At 39.3% G+C, this 12,899-nt stretch overlaps 1 protein-coding gene across 3 annotated transcripts; it reads left to right on the top strand.

Moving 5' to 3' along the window:
* The first annotated feature begins 347 nt into the window (after positions 1 to 347).
* Positions 348 to 12,152, top strand: C1QTNF3 (C1q and TNF related 3). Of its 3 annotated transcripts, none has more exons than XM_083702925.1 (6): positions 348 to 1,118; positions 4,931 to 5,039; positions 7,354 to 7,508; positions 9,210 to 9,339; positions 10,184 to 10,283; positions 11,016 to 12,152. In XM_083702925.1, exons 1-6 carry the CDS (start codon positions 804 to 806, stop codon positions 11,173 to 11,175), a joined length of 969 nt encoding a protein of 322 aa, XP_083559051.1. In that variant the 5' UTR covers positions 348 to 803; the 3' UTR covers positions 11,176 to 12,152. The 3 variants fall into 3 exon arrangements, with proteins under 3 accessions (XP_083559051.1, XP_083559052.1, XP_083559053.1); XM_083702926.1 differs by having other exon boundaries at positions 352 to 902; XM_083702927.1 differs by having other exon boundaries at positions 1,015 to 1,038.
* The last annotated feature ends 747 nt before the right edge of the window (positions 12,153 to 12,899 follow it).

Consider the following 12,899-nt stretch of genomic DNA (forward strand, 5'->3'; position numbering starts at 1 on the left):
TCTAGAAAAACTTCAGAAATTAGAGGCGGGGGGAGATGTTTAAACGGAAAGCTCAAGCTTTGCTCTGGGAACTGGGACTCAATATGAGCCTGAATTCAACTGTCTGTTTTCAGCCTCCAGTTTCCCAGTCTCCATCCGCAACTAGCACACAAGCAAACATTTGACTGCTCTAAAGGGAGTAAGTGTAGAAAGATTCAACCAGCAAGTCAAAATCATGGGCAAAAATCTCCCCTTGTGCTTTTGTTTCCTAATTGCCAGTACATTAATATATTTTTTTCCAGAATGAACAGATAGTGTTTTGTGCATGTGTGTTTGTTTCTGGCAAACGGCTAAGGACTCTATCCAAAGTCCAGAAGACCTTTTAAAAGTCTGAATTCCCAGCTTTTCCATGTCTAATTAAGGAGCTTAAAACATTTGCCACATGTTCTTCATTTCCATCTCATTTCATCACACTAAAGTGAAAACATGCCAAAAAGGAGCAACATTTGTCAGTGCCCCCAAATAGGAACCACAGCTGCCCATTTTATACAGTGGCCATTTCCAGCATACAAATCAATTTTCCCTGCAGTGGGGGGATGCGGTGAATAATGACTGGGTTGTTTAAGGAAGCATGACCGATTTGGGATGAAGGTTCCTGCCACTCTGACATTTTCATAGTATAATTTATTGCACACAGCATATAAAGCTGCGGTAACCAAGTCTTCTTGCCAGGCTTAATAGTGGGGAATAGCCTGAAAGACCACATCACGGCAACGGCAGATCTTTCCCTTGTTAAAAGGCACTTGAACTCCTGAGACCTTGCTATGTTGAATAGTATGGCATCCAAGGATTTCCTCAATTGGAGTCTCCTGGCTTTGCTTCTGTTGCTTCGCTTTTGCCTGTGCCAAGATGAAGACACGGAGGTGAGCAGAAGATATAATAACCCAGTGGCCAAAGTCTTGCAAAGTCACCACCAGACTGGTCAAAAAGGTTCCAGCAGCAGGGAATTGTTCAGACAGCGGAGTCGACTTGTTGAGTGGACGGTTGAGAATGATGATGGTAATAGCCCTTCTCCTGACCAAAATGCCTTGAAACCAGAGGTAGATGATGTAGCACAGACTACCTCAAACAGAGTCCAGGTACTCTGAATTAATATTCTACGACGTTTAGAAAGTTAATGAATGGGATTTTGTTTTGCTATATGAGACAACCAGCGCTACTTTTTAAAGAAGTGGTTTATTGAAAATGCATACTCAAACTGTGACTATTTGTGCAAATTTGTTTAATTAAGCAAGCAAGCGTAAGACAGGATAGTTACAGAGGATTTCCAGCAGTTTTTCATTCAGAGTAAACTTTGTCTTTTGCATGCAACCAAATGCCTTTGCATTAATTTTCTCATTCATTGTATCAGGGTATTTTGAACATGCTAACAGTCCCATCCTATGCATGTTTATTCAGAGGCTGGTCCTACTGAGTTCAATGGATCTTACTCCCCAGCCTAGTGTGACTGCAGCCTAAGGGTGCAATCCAGTCAAAATTAAGTGCTCCTAATTCCCACTGAAATGAATAAGGCTTGCATAACTTTGGCTATATCAAACTACAGTTTTATTGGAAATCCAGGGTATAAAAGTTCCTATTCATTCAATATGCAAATTCTGTACAATGTGCAAACATTTGAATTCTTTATCAACCATGTCAGATTTAAATGAAATATTGTATAATTCTGGGGGGTAAATATATTCTTCAGGAGTTTGCAATGCATTTTATATGTTATATAATTAAGGCTGCAATCCTATGCACACTTAATAGAAAGTAAGCTCTTTTGAAAATGGAGCTTGATCCTGAGTAGCCCTTTATAGGATTGCTGTGTAAGAGTGGTGAAGGAAAACCAAAAGGCTGATGGACCGGTGATTTTTAACACAGAGAAAATTGTTCAGTTAGTATGAGATTATTTAACATGTTCTTGACTCCATCCTCAACTCAGTCAGCCTTGCATTAGAGATATATTTTCTATATTTCACTATTATTAATTGCTATTTTGATTCATCTGACTTTCATTTAAGATGACCAATGCAACTAAAATTGGCTTTAAAATATGATCTCTAGTTCAAGTGAGCAGTAGGTTAGACAGTTTAACACTGTGCACATATAAATATACTTTATTTATCTAGATACATACTGATTATTTTCTTTTAAGTGTTATTTAATTACTGAGAAACTTGCTTATTTATCAAATGGGGGGGGGGAATCCTCAAAGTGGTGAACAGTAAGACATACATATTGTTTTAAAAATTATAACAATGAAGCCTGCACAGTGACACAATAATCAGAAACATTTATTTCATCCAGCAGGAGAAATTAAAACAGGGATAAGGTTCCTGCAGTCTTCTGGACCTCAGCTCCTATCACCCCTAACAATTGAAAATAGTCACTGGTGCTGATGGGAGTTGGAGCCCAACAGCATCAACCCCTATCCCTGGATTAAAGTATACCACCATAGACTTCTTAGCATTTTTAATGCATTTTTAAAGGAAAAATTAACAGCACATATTTAAGGATTGACCTCATGAATTTAGTTGATCTCAGACCTCCGTAAATGCGGAACGAACCACTACCTGTACTCAAAACATTCTATTAACTCTTGAAGCCAGTCCAGCCTCTAATGGAAGTGATATCTGCAACCAAGTTTGAGGCAAGGAGGCCTGAACGCTTTGCCACATTTGGAATAGTACTTTCAAGAGCTATAACATCAGTTTGTATGGACTGTGAAGTCAACCAAGAGGGTAAAAATATGGATACTTCACAACCAGATTCAACTGAAGCAAAAGAGCTTTCTAAAGTAAAACTGACTTTAGCTCCATTGATGTCAATGGTACTGAAATGTCTTAAATCCAAATACTTTGACTTAATTGGATTGTGGATTGAGATATGTTTTGGGAAAACCTCTATGGGAGAAGAGCCACATGTGATCGAATATTAAGAGGAAAGAAATATTCAGAGGAAGGGCAGGGAAAGGGTTAACCACCCCATGCACTTCTCTGCAAAAAGGACTTTTGGGCTGCACTTGCATGTATTATGCACTATGGCCCTAATATAGATGGTAAGAAAGACATGGCAGCAAATATTCTAATTCTTCCAGATTCTGCCCTTGGCTCCTCAGACTAATTTATAAGGCAAAAAGCTAATGACTGGTTGTTCTCATGCCTCCTGACATGTTTGTATCTGTACTGATTAGTGGAACTGCCTGCGCAAATATTAATGACCAACTGAAGGATTTTCAGATAGCAAATACAGACAAGTAATTAACAAAGGAAGCTGTTGTTCAACACATGGAGATTAGTTCAGGTAAGTGCAACAAGGCAAGCAGATTAGAAAACACACACGCCTTGCATCAGTTTCGAATGTGCTTTTCTCAGCAAAAGCAGGGAACCAATCCCTTCCCAACAGCTGTTCCCATGTATTTTGCTAAAAAAAGAAAAGGCAATTTAAATGTACTTTCACCCTTCAGTTCTGGTTACCATGCATAGCGCTTGACTATCTCTACCCAAGTGCAAACTGTCAATTTAAAACCCAAGCTTAAGTTCAAATTTCATGGCTGCTCCATCTGGTGCAACGGTGTCCGCATCTGCTCTGATTGAACACAGAAAAATTGTTCAAGTAATGCATGCTCATGAAATTTATATTGGGTCCTCCAGCAGATCCCTGTTATTACCTGTATTTCCTACACACAAATACACACCTCCCTTGAGCATTTAGCGGTGTCTGTATCATAGAATGGTAGAGTTGGAAGGGACTGCAAGAGTCATCTAGCCGAAACCCTCTACAACCCAACGCTCTTTTGCACAATGCGGAGCTCACAACCCTAAGATTAAGAGATTAAGGTTGAGAGTCTCATGCTCTACCGACTGTGCTATTACATGCAAGAATGCATTTTTATTTATTACTATAAGATACCACCAGATATCAAACTTTTGTGACTAAAATAAGGTGGGGTTTCAGTTTTTTAAAACATGATTCCATCTTTTTTCTGACACACAGGAGGCAATGCTTCTTCCAAGATGATGCCTGTTACAACATATTTATCATGTAAAAACAAAGAAAGCACACTTCTTGCTTTAAAAGGGGGATTATATACAGATTTATGGAAATTTAATCGATAGATCCATTGATGAATAAACTTAAGCTCAAATGATTAATTACAATTTCTTTAATTGGGTTGCAGCACTATAATTTTCTAAACATTTATTTACAGATATGTAAAGTTGACAAGCATTTTAATATATTTTTATAATGTAATTTATAACTGCTGATCTTACTTGTATTTTGAAAAAGAAATAGGCCAACTCGTCTTCAATTTCTGACTTTTTATAAGTAACTTTAATGTATTTTATGTACATTTTATATTTTTATAATTAAGCAGTATACAAATCCTGTTAAATAAAAAATGTATGTGTATGTATGTGTGTACACACACAAACACACACACACACACACACACACACACACACACACACACACAATGAGCAGGCAGCAAATAGTGAGCATGGATGCAAAAAGGTCCAGTTTCAAAACAGTATCAATCAGTCCATTAAGCTGCTTCCACTGACTAGAAACTTATTTGTACATGTTCTCAACCAAGTCCATCTCTATGGGCCAATTCTTAAAGTACTCTCTCTAGCACTTCTGCTGCACATATATTTTTGCTAAGATGTGGATTTCCACTGTAGAGAATTGACAAAGGACCTGACAGGCCAATCACTGATGGCCTGAAAGGAAACAGCTTACAACAGAAGAAGCAAGAAAGGCAGCTCTATCTATCTGGCACACACAAAACAGCATGGCTGTAGCAATATACATGCAGGAGATTAGTACCTTGTTGTATGTGTGCATCTATGTGCAGCAGTGGATATATTCTATAAAATGTTTTTGTTCCTGAATTTTGTATTGGCAGACGATACACAGTGGACCTCAAAGCCCACCAGAATGTGGCTGCCGGGGGGATTTTGGATTTCGGGGTTATCAAGGCCCACCAGGGCCCCCTGGGCCTGCTGGAATGCCAGGTAAAGGAAATTAGAGTTTAAGTTGCATAAACATTAGTGCTTCAGGTTGTTGGAGGGCTGCTAAGATAACAGCAGGCATACTGTGCTGCACTATGCTCCTCCCAAACTCCTAGACTGCTATGGAGCTGGAAGGTCTGGTACAGTGATAGACCTTGCCTTGTTCTTTTCCTTATCCACCTCCTCAGCTCATTCCCGCAGTCCCTATGCCAGATGCATGCTTGGGAAAGTGGGTCGGGAGTTTTTGTTTGCATTGTCTTGCTAACAACCATGCAGCTCTGGCCCTAAAAGCTCAGTTTATGCAACAGCGAGTGTTTGCACAACATGCATGTAGCAACCAGACTGTTCTTCTGTCCCTCTCCCCCGCCCACACCACAAGCCATTGGCAGCAGCAGTAGGTCTGACATCTTGGCCATATAGTGCAGCAGACTTTCTTTAGCTCTTTGTTGGTACTTTAGCAATAAGAATTTCCAGTAATAAAAGTATGACATAGTTGCATAAAAGTGCTTCTATAAGCAGCTTTGGATGGCAAAAAAAAGAAGTACAAATTGCGTGGTTCCTTTGGTATAAACCAACAGTGATGAATAGAGCTTATTATGTGAACCAGCCACCAACTTTTCATTCCATAAAAGTGTGGTATATGATTTCAGTCATAAGCACAAAAATGTCCAATGATGACTAAAGTGGCATGGGATTTGGCAACCTAATAAAGGATGGTGTAATTTTTTAGATTATACAATGCATTAACTTTAAAAGCAGTACATACAATCCCTTCAATCTGGTATCTCAACATAGAAAATGATGTGCATCTTAATGTAATTAATCATGAACTTCAAAGAACATGCAACTAAAAAGGATATGGGTTGTATCCAGTGGTGTCCCTTGCATTTGTCGAAGTTTCTTTGATTCCAGAGAGGTCCTCATCAGTGGAAGGAAGTGATTTTCACTTATTCCTTCTCTCCATGTGCTCCCACCTTCGGCTCTAGATGAACTTTGGAAGAACATCATGGAAGGTGGTGATGGGACTATAGCGGGAAGGGGAAATTGATGAAAATTGTCTCCCTTCCTGTTAAGCTGATAGAAGTATCTTCCAACAGCACAAGGGATACCATTTGCTTTAACCCTTTATTTTCAGTTCCACATACAAGTTCTAAACATTTTTCATGTTATTTAATTTAAAGACTATCAATTTGGTTCAAGTTGTCTCAGTACCTGATCATTACTGTAGCCAAGGGGTGAGGAACCTTTGGCTTGTGGTCCAGATTTGGTCCTCCGGGCCTCTTCATTTGACTCACAAAGTCATTTCCCTCAAAACCACAACCTCCTGCCCCACACCTGATGTAATATGAAGTATGGGGTAGGTTGAAGCGCAGCAGATCCCTTCAGAAAGCAGGATTAAACTCCAGGAGCATCACCTGCACATCAGATGATGTTTGGAGTTAAATCATGGTTGGCTGCTGTTTCCCCCACCCCTGCAGGACAACTTTGAGAGATATGGCCCTCTAGGTCAAAAGGATTCCCCATTCTTCCTCTAGCCATTGTTACAGTCTTTTCAGAAGCAACTGACTGATTAAATTTATCCCAGAAATTGTACCCCACATATGAGACTGATGCTGAAAGTTGGAACTGTCTGAATCTCAACAGTGTTGTTTTTTAGTCTCTCTCATGCAGACTTCTGTGGAAACATCAGGTCTCTGGAACAAGTCCAGAAAGGCCCCTGCTCCATGTTCTCTCTCTCACTATACCCAGGCCTTAGGCCTATTGCGCCAATGGTGGCCAATGATGTTATCAGCCCACAGTATGCTAGGCCTTGAGGCTTACTAACATATGAGATATACCGGTAATCATGAAGATATGGTTTGTTTCCAGGGAATTCACCCATTGCCAAACAAGGAGAGCTTCCATCATTGCTGTTTTATACGTGGTCGAGAAAATGTTTACTTTCTTGTAATATTATGAGTGAAGGGATTAGGAACCTGAGGCCTCAGGTGTTGTTGGAATGGATGGCTTAAGTGGGTGTTGCTCTCATGCTTCATGCTGGTTTCTGTTGCTGCTCTACATTTCCTCCCACACAGACCCTAATAAAACACGCTCTTCCAGCCATGCAGTTTCTTCTCAGTGCCCAACCTGCTTTTCTACTTCTTAGAAATCAGAAATAGAAAATTGAACACATGAACAAGTGTCTTGAGGTGGATTACTGTTAAATCATTTGTTCTAGACAAAAGAGTAGAAAATGAAATTGGGAGGGGTGGCGCTTTTAACCAAGAAACTTTAAACCACACACACACACACACAAAATCCCTTTATTTGTTTTAAGGAAACCATGGAAACAATGGAAATAATGGTGCAACTGGCACTGAAGGAGCAAAAGGTGACAAAGGTGACAAGGGAGACATTGGACTGAGAGGAGAGCGGGGCCACCATGGACCGAAGGGAGAAAAGGGTTACCCTGGCATCCCTCCAGAACTTCAGGTAAACTTCCTTAGAAATGGGGTTGCATCCAGAGTGGTCATTTGCCAAAACTCCAATATAGTTGGTGTATGCCTAATTTTTGAGAGGAGGCTAGTCCACAGGGTTAGGTGCCACCACTTAACAATACGTGTGAAAGGACATGAACTGGATCCATACCATTCTGTCCAGCGGCAATCTTTTCTGGAGAATGGAAAAAGTCTCCCCAAATAGTATCCTTTCACCAATACTGGCAGTCCACACTTCACGGATCATATATTTGCTTAATGAGCTGAGATATGATCTCCTCCTTTCTGAGAGAAATGACAACAAACCTAGAAGTTTCCCGTTAACTATAGTTTCCTAAGTTGTCAGAACCAGCAAACTCTTGTTAACACTTTGGAACAAGCCAGTAAGTCATCGTTTGAAGTTGGTTTAATATTCTGGTTTGTTTTGAATCTGTTAACCAGTTTCTTAATTCTGATAAGACAGGAAACTATAAACAGCTGGGGAATCCTGTTGGTTTTTTTCCCTGGCTTGCATGAACAGACTGTGTAAATGGCCATAAGGTTTGTTCATTTCTTATCTTATTAAGCCAAAACATAACAGTCTGAAAGCAGCCATAGTAGGAACAAAAAAGGAATTCAGTTTTTAGTAATTTAGAATGGACGGTACTAGAGAAATCTATGTGATAAAAATGGGAAATATTGCTCTTTGAGGTCTTTTTTTTTTTACTTTCTACACTGCAAAAATATTTGGCAGAATTCACTGAGCCCTTCTCTGTCATTCCAATAGCCAACTTAAATAATGCAGATAAATTAAATGGAATCAGTTGTATTTTGCTTAACTAATTTGTAAAAGTTAAAATTTTAGACATTTTAGCATATTTTTCTAGTCCCTCCATAATTAATGTTAAGGTTTTATTTTAATGGCTTATGCTATAATGCTGTTATGTAGACAAAAGCCACATTTTGTGAGGATGCTCTGCACTAAAAGCATATTTTAAAAAGTCTGCACCCCCCCAAAAAAAGCTGAATGTTGCAACTTTAAAAAACAAACAAACCATGCTTATGAGGTAGACTTGCACAATTTATTATCTGCTGAAGCCCCACTTCCAGGGCAGGCCAGTCTTCTACAATGTTGACTTAGAAGTCCTACATATGCTCAAGTAAGTTTATCTAGAACTATAGCCTTCATTAGGCACCTAAGATGCCCCCAGGCATTGCCTCTGTAATTCCTAGTCCTTAAAAATGAGAAAGTCAATTTTATGCTCAACAGATGTATTCTGCAATTTTTCAGTTCTTGCACAAAACTGAAGACAACTCAGGTCTTCATTTCTTCCTGCTTCCTCATAACTGTTCAGTGGCTGAGATGGCACTTGATGCAGAAATTTCCCCCCGCCCCCGGGGACCCAGTCACTACAGTGATTTTTGTGTTAAAGTGAAATTTCAAACCAAGCTGTTTACCCTGCAGTCATGTGTCTACATGTCTCATTTTTTGCACATGAATAGTTCTGTTCTTACATAAACCAATGAGACTTTTATCACTACAGTTTGCTGAGAGCTGGCCTAGGTCCTAAATGTACATTTAGGAAATTAAAGCAAATATGTCCCAAACCAAAGTGGGGAAGAAGCCCATAAGGAACGGATTGAGCCAACCATGCCTTCCAATTTGTCTTTGTCCTACTTGGTAACTACTGCTTAAACATAAGCTGTATTTGTATAGGTTGCGTTTATGGCTTCAATGGCAACCCATTTCAGTAACCAGAACAGTGGAATAATCTTCAGTAGTGTTGAAACCAATGTTGGAAATTTTTTTGACGTGATGACTGGTCGATTTGGAGCACCCGTGAATGGTAAGTATAAAGAATAGCAGATTTTATAGAAATATCAGCCAGACATCTTAATACAGTGGTACCTCAGGTTAAGTACTTAATTCGTTCCAGGGGTCCGTACTTAACCTGAAACTGTTCTTAACCTGAAGCAACACTTTAGCTAATGGGGCCTCCTGCTACTGCCGCACCGCCGGAGCACAATTTCTGTTCTCATCCTGAAGCAAAGTTCTTAACCTGAAGCACTATTTCTGGGTTAGCGGAGTTTGTAACCTGAAGCGTATGTAACCTGATGCATATGTAACCCGAGGTACCACTGTACTGGCTTGATTACGGTCAGAATTGTACATACCATGGAAATTGATCTTACTGAACTAAGAGGGTCTTCTGAGTAATTATGCATACAATTGGAATTGACATGGGGTGTGTTATTTTCTGAGGAAAGTAGAGCAAATGCAATTTACACCTCTAACAATATATTATGGATCACTGATTCACCCAATATTCCGTTTTTTATTTTGATTGAAGTCATTGTGGCTTCACAGAATCCAGAAAATTAGGCAAGGATACAGGTTTCAGAGAGGGACTGGTATGTAAGCAATCCAAACCTTTTTTATTTTGATTGAAGTCATTGTGGCTTCACAGAATTCAGAAAATTAGGTAAGGATACAGGTTTCAGAGAGGGATTGGTATGCAAGGAATCAAAATCAGTTTCTTAGTAGTTAGTACCCATGTTTTCTTGGAAGTGGACATATGCAGAAACACTTTGTATGTTACATTCTTTGCCAGGGCAGTAACTTGTGTAAGAATTGTCTCATCTGAACTATTTTGTATAAAGAATTTAATCAGTTATATGATCGTTTTTCAGGGGTGTATTTCTTCACCTTCAACATGATGAAGCATGAGGATGTGGAGGAAGTATATGTTTATTTAATGCACAATGGCAATACAGTTTTCAGCTTATACAGGTGAGTTGACTGGCATTTCTGGACTTCGTACACTTCCAAATTTTTGTCCAGTGGGATAGCACATACTTGGCTTTCAAAGTCCCACATTCAGTCAGGTTGCAGGCGATGTACAAGACCTTGGTAGGAGAGCTGAGGCCACAAAGAACACCCAGCCATGGGCTAAATTGACACTATAACCTGGTGTATGGCTGCCTATTTTGGAAAATGGCAGGTTTGCCCTTAAATCAGGCACCCCCAAACTTGGCCCTCCAGATGTTTTGGGACTACAACTCCCATCATCCCTAGCTAACAGGACCAGTGGTCAGGGATGATGGGAAATGTAGTCCCAAAACATCTGGAGGACTGAGTTTGGGATGCTTGCCTTAAATCAACTTGCTTATATTCTATTTGAATAAGATTGCAGCTGGAACTTTACATTATTAGGCAATTAATGCTCCTAAACACCTAACCTGCTGCTTCAGTGCTGCAAAGCAATGCTAGGAAAGGGGGATTACAGATGAGCAGTGGGACTCAGTGGGATACTGGGTCCTGAACGCCCCCAATAATTTTTCAAATTTTTCTCCCACCTTTCATAAGTTCCTAGGGTATGTTACAAATGAAACAAACGGCTTGATTAAAATAACAGAATCAGTAAAATCAATAAACTTGACTCCTATTTCCACAGTAGAGGATTGGTTCAAAATAATAATGTGCAGATAGAAAGTTGACCTGTTGTCTTCTCTTTATTCTTAGCTATGAATCAAAAGGTAAAACTGACTCATCAAGCAATAGCGCAGTGCTTAAACTTGCCAAGGGAGATGAAGTTTGGCTGCGGATGGGCAATGGAGCACTCCATGGGGATCATCAACGCTTTTCCACTTTTGCAGGGTTTCTTCTTTTTGAAACCAAATAGACTTAACATTTTAAGACAGATTTTGCTCTTTGCTTTCTCTATCCTTTGGAACATGGTAACGTACTTCAGGGCCCTTTTTGAAACCAGTATGCTGGGGTCTAAATCTATGAAGCGGTATGAGAATGGTTAGGCCTGCTTCCTTATGGGTTTGTTGTTGTTGTTGTTTTACCACACTACCTTGCTATGGCCCTGATGCCACTGAAATCTGAAATCCTATTCCAGATAGCTGAATGCTGTGATGATTACAGCCTTTGGCCCCAATCAATGTGGCTTCACACTTGTATGGATTTGTTCAACATACAGCCCTGTGGGTCTACTTTCTTCTTTCAAATTGATTCAGAAGTCATTGGGAACTTCATGTGTGCTTCTGAGCTCCTTCATCCATAACAAAAAATCAGAAGCACACCTAGTCTGCGCACAGCACCACATCCGGTATGGAAATACAGATATGAAAGTGCATATACATAGCTGTTCCATAATAAATTTATAACATGACCTCTGAATTGTTAAAATTAGTTGCTAACTGGTGCATCCACTTTAGGAAGAATAATAGTTTAGAATTTTTGCCTTCTTTGTCCTTATAAATGCTCAAATCTTGATTTGTATGCTTTGGGTGATCTACAACTAAATTAAACTGAATTGTCTATAAAGTGATTTACTCATCCTGTATGAATGGTTAGGTATGTTGGATAAATTCAAGTACTTTTACTTAATGGAGTTTGTAGAATGGAGAATATACTATTTTTTACTATGTAGGCTTGTTTAGTTTGCACGAATGAAAATCTTCATGTTTTAAAGTATATCAGCAATTTTTCTGCATGCTTTAAAAAACAGAATCAATTTGTCATTAGTTCTTATTAAAATATTTTGACCCTAGCTCAGTAGAATGAAACAAGTTTGAATTTTTTGTCATGAATGTGTTTATTTGCTTATTTTGTAAACTGATCACTTACTAATTAAAGACCACTTTGGACAAATCTCTTGCATGCAACATTAAAATTATTTTCTCTTATAAGGTGAGATATAGATTTTAGGAGCTTAAGGCGACATACTTTGTTCTCCCCCAACTCATATTATCATCAGGGCAGCTTTTTGAGGTAGGTTAGGCTGAGAGATGGTGACTGCCAAGGTCACCCAGTGGATTTCATGGCTGAGTGGGGACTTGAACCCTGGTCTTTCCACTCTAACCAGTATACCACACTGCTTCCTCGGTACACTGAAAATCGAGAAGGCCGAATGAATAACCCATATTGGATTTTTCAGAACTCTTTAGGAGTGGTTGCAAGATAGGAAGAGCCAGGATTGTATTCAGAAAGATATACTCCTGCTGAGCTCGGGGGAAGAACTGAAGCACAAAAAATACATTGTCAGTGCAACATAACCTTAAAAGAAAAGTTAATACAGTTTGTTCCATGTTATTATTACCTATATTTCTACCAGCAAGATCTTAAGAAGTGTCATGCTGTGTACAATGGCATGATGTGAATATACACTGGCCATTCTCATACAGGTGTATCTTTTGTTGTAGTAGTGTGAGCTTTTATAGAAACCAGGTTTTTTTGTTTATTTCACATGAAATGCTCCCAAGACAAAGCCGGTAATTTTGCTTAAGCTGCCTTGCAGAATGTATTCCCTGTTATCACAGCTTGTTTTTCGAAATAATTTGAACATCATTTTGAATGTCAAGGAAGATGGGGGAAAGGAAGGGAAAAAATCTAACACAA

Source organism: Podarcis gaigeae (genome assembly GCF_964106915.1).
Source record: "Podarcis gaigeae genome assembly, chromosome: 11".
Classification (NCBI taxonomy): domain Eukaryota; kingdom Metazoa; phylum Chordata; class Lepidosauria; order Squamata; family Lacertidae; genus Podarcis; species Podarcis gaigeae.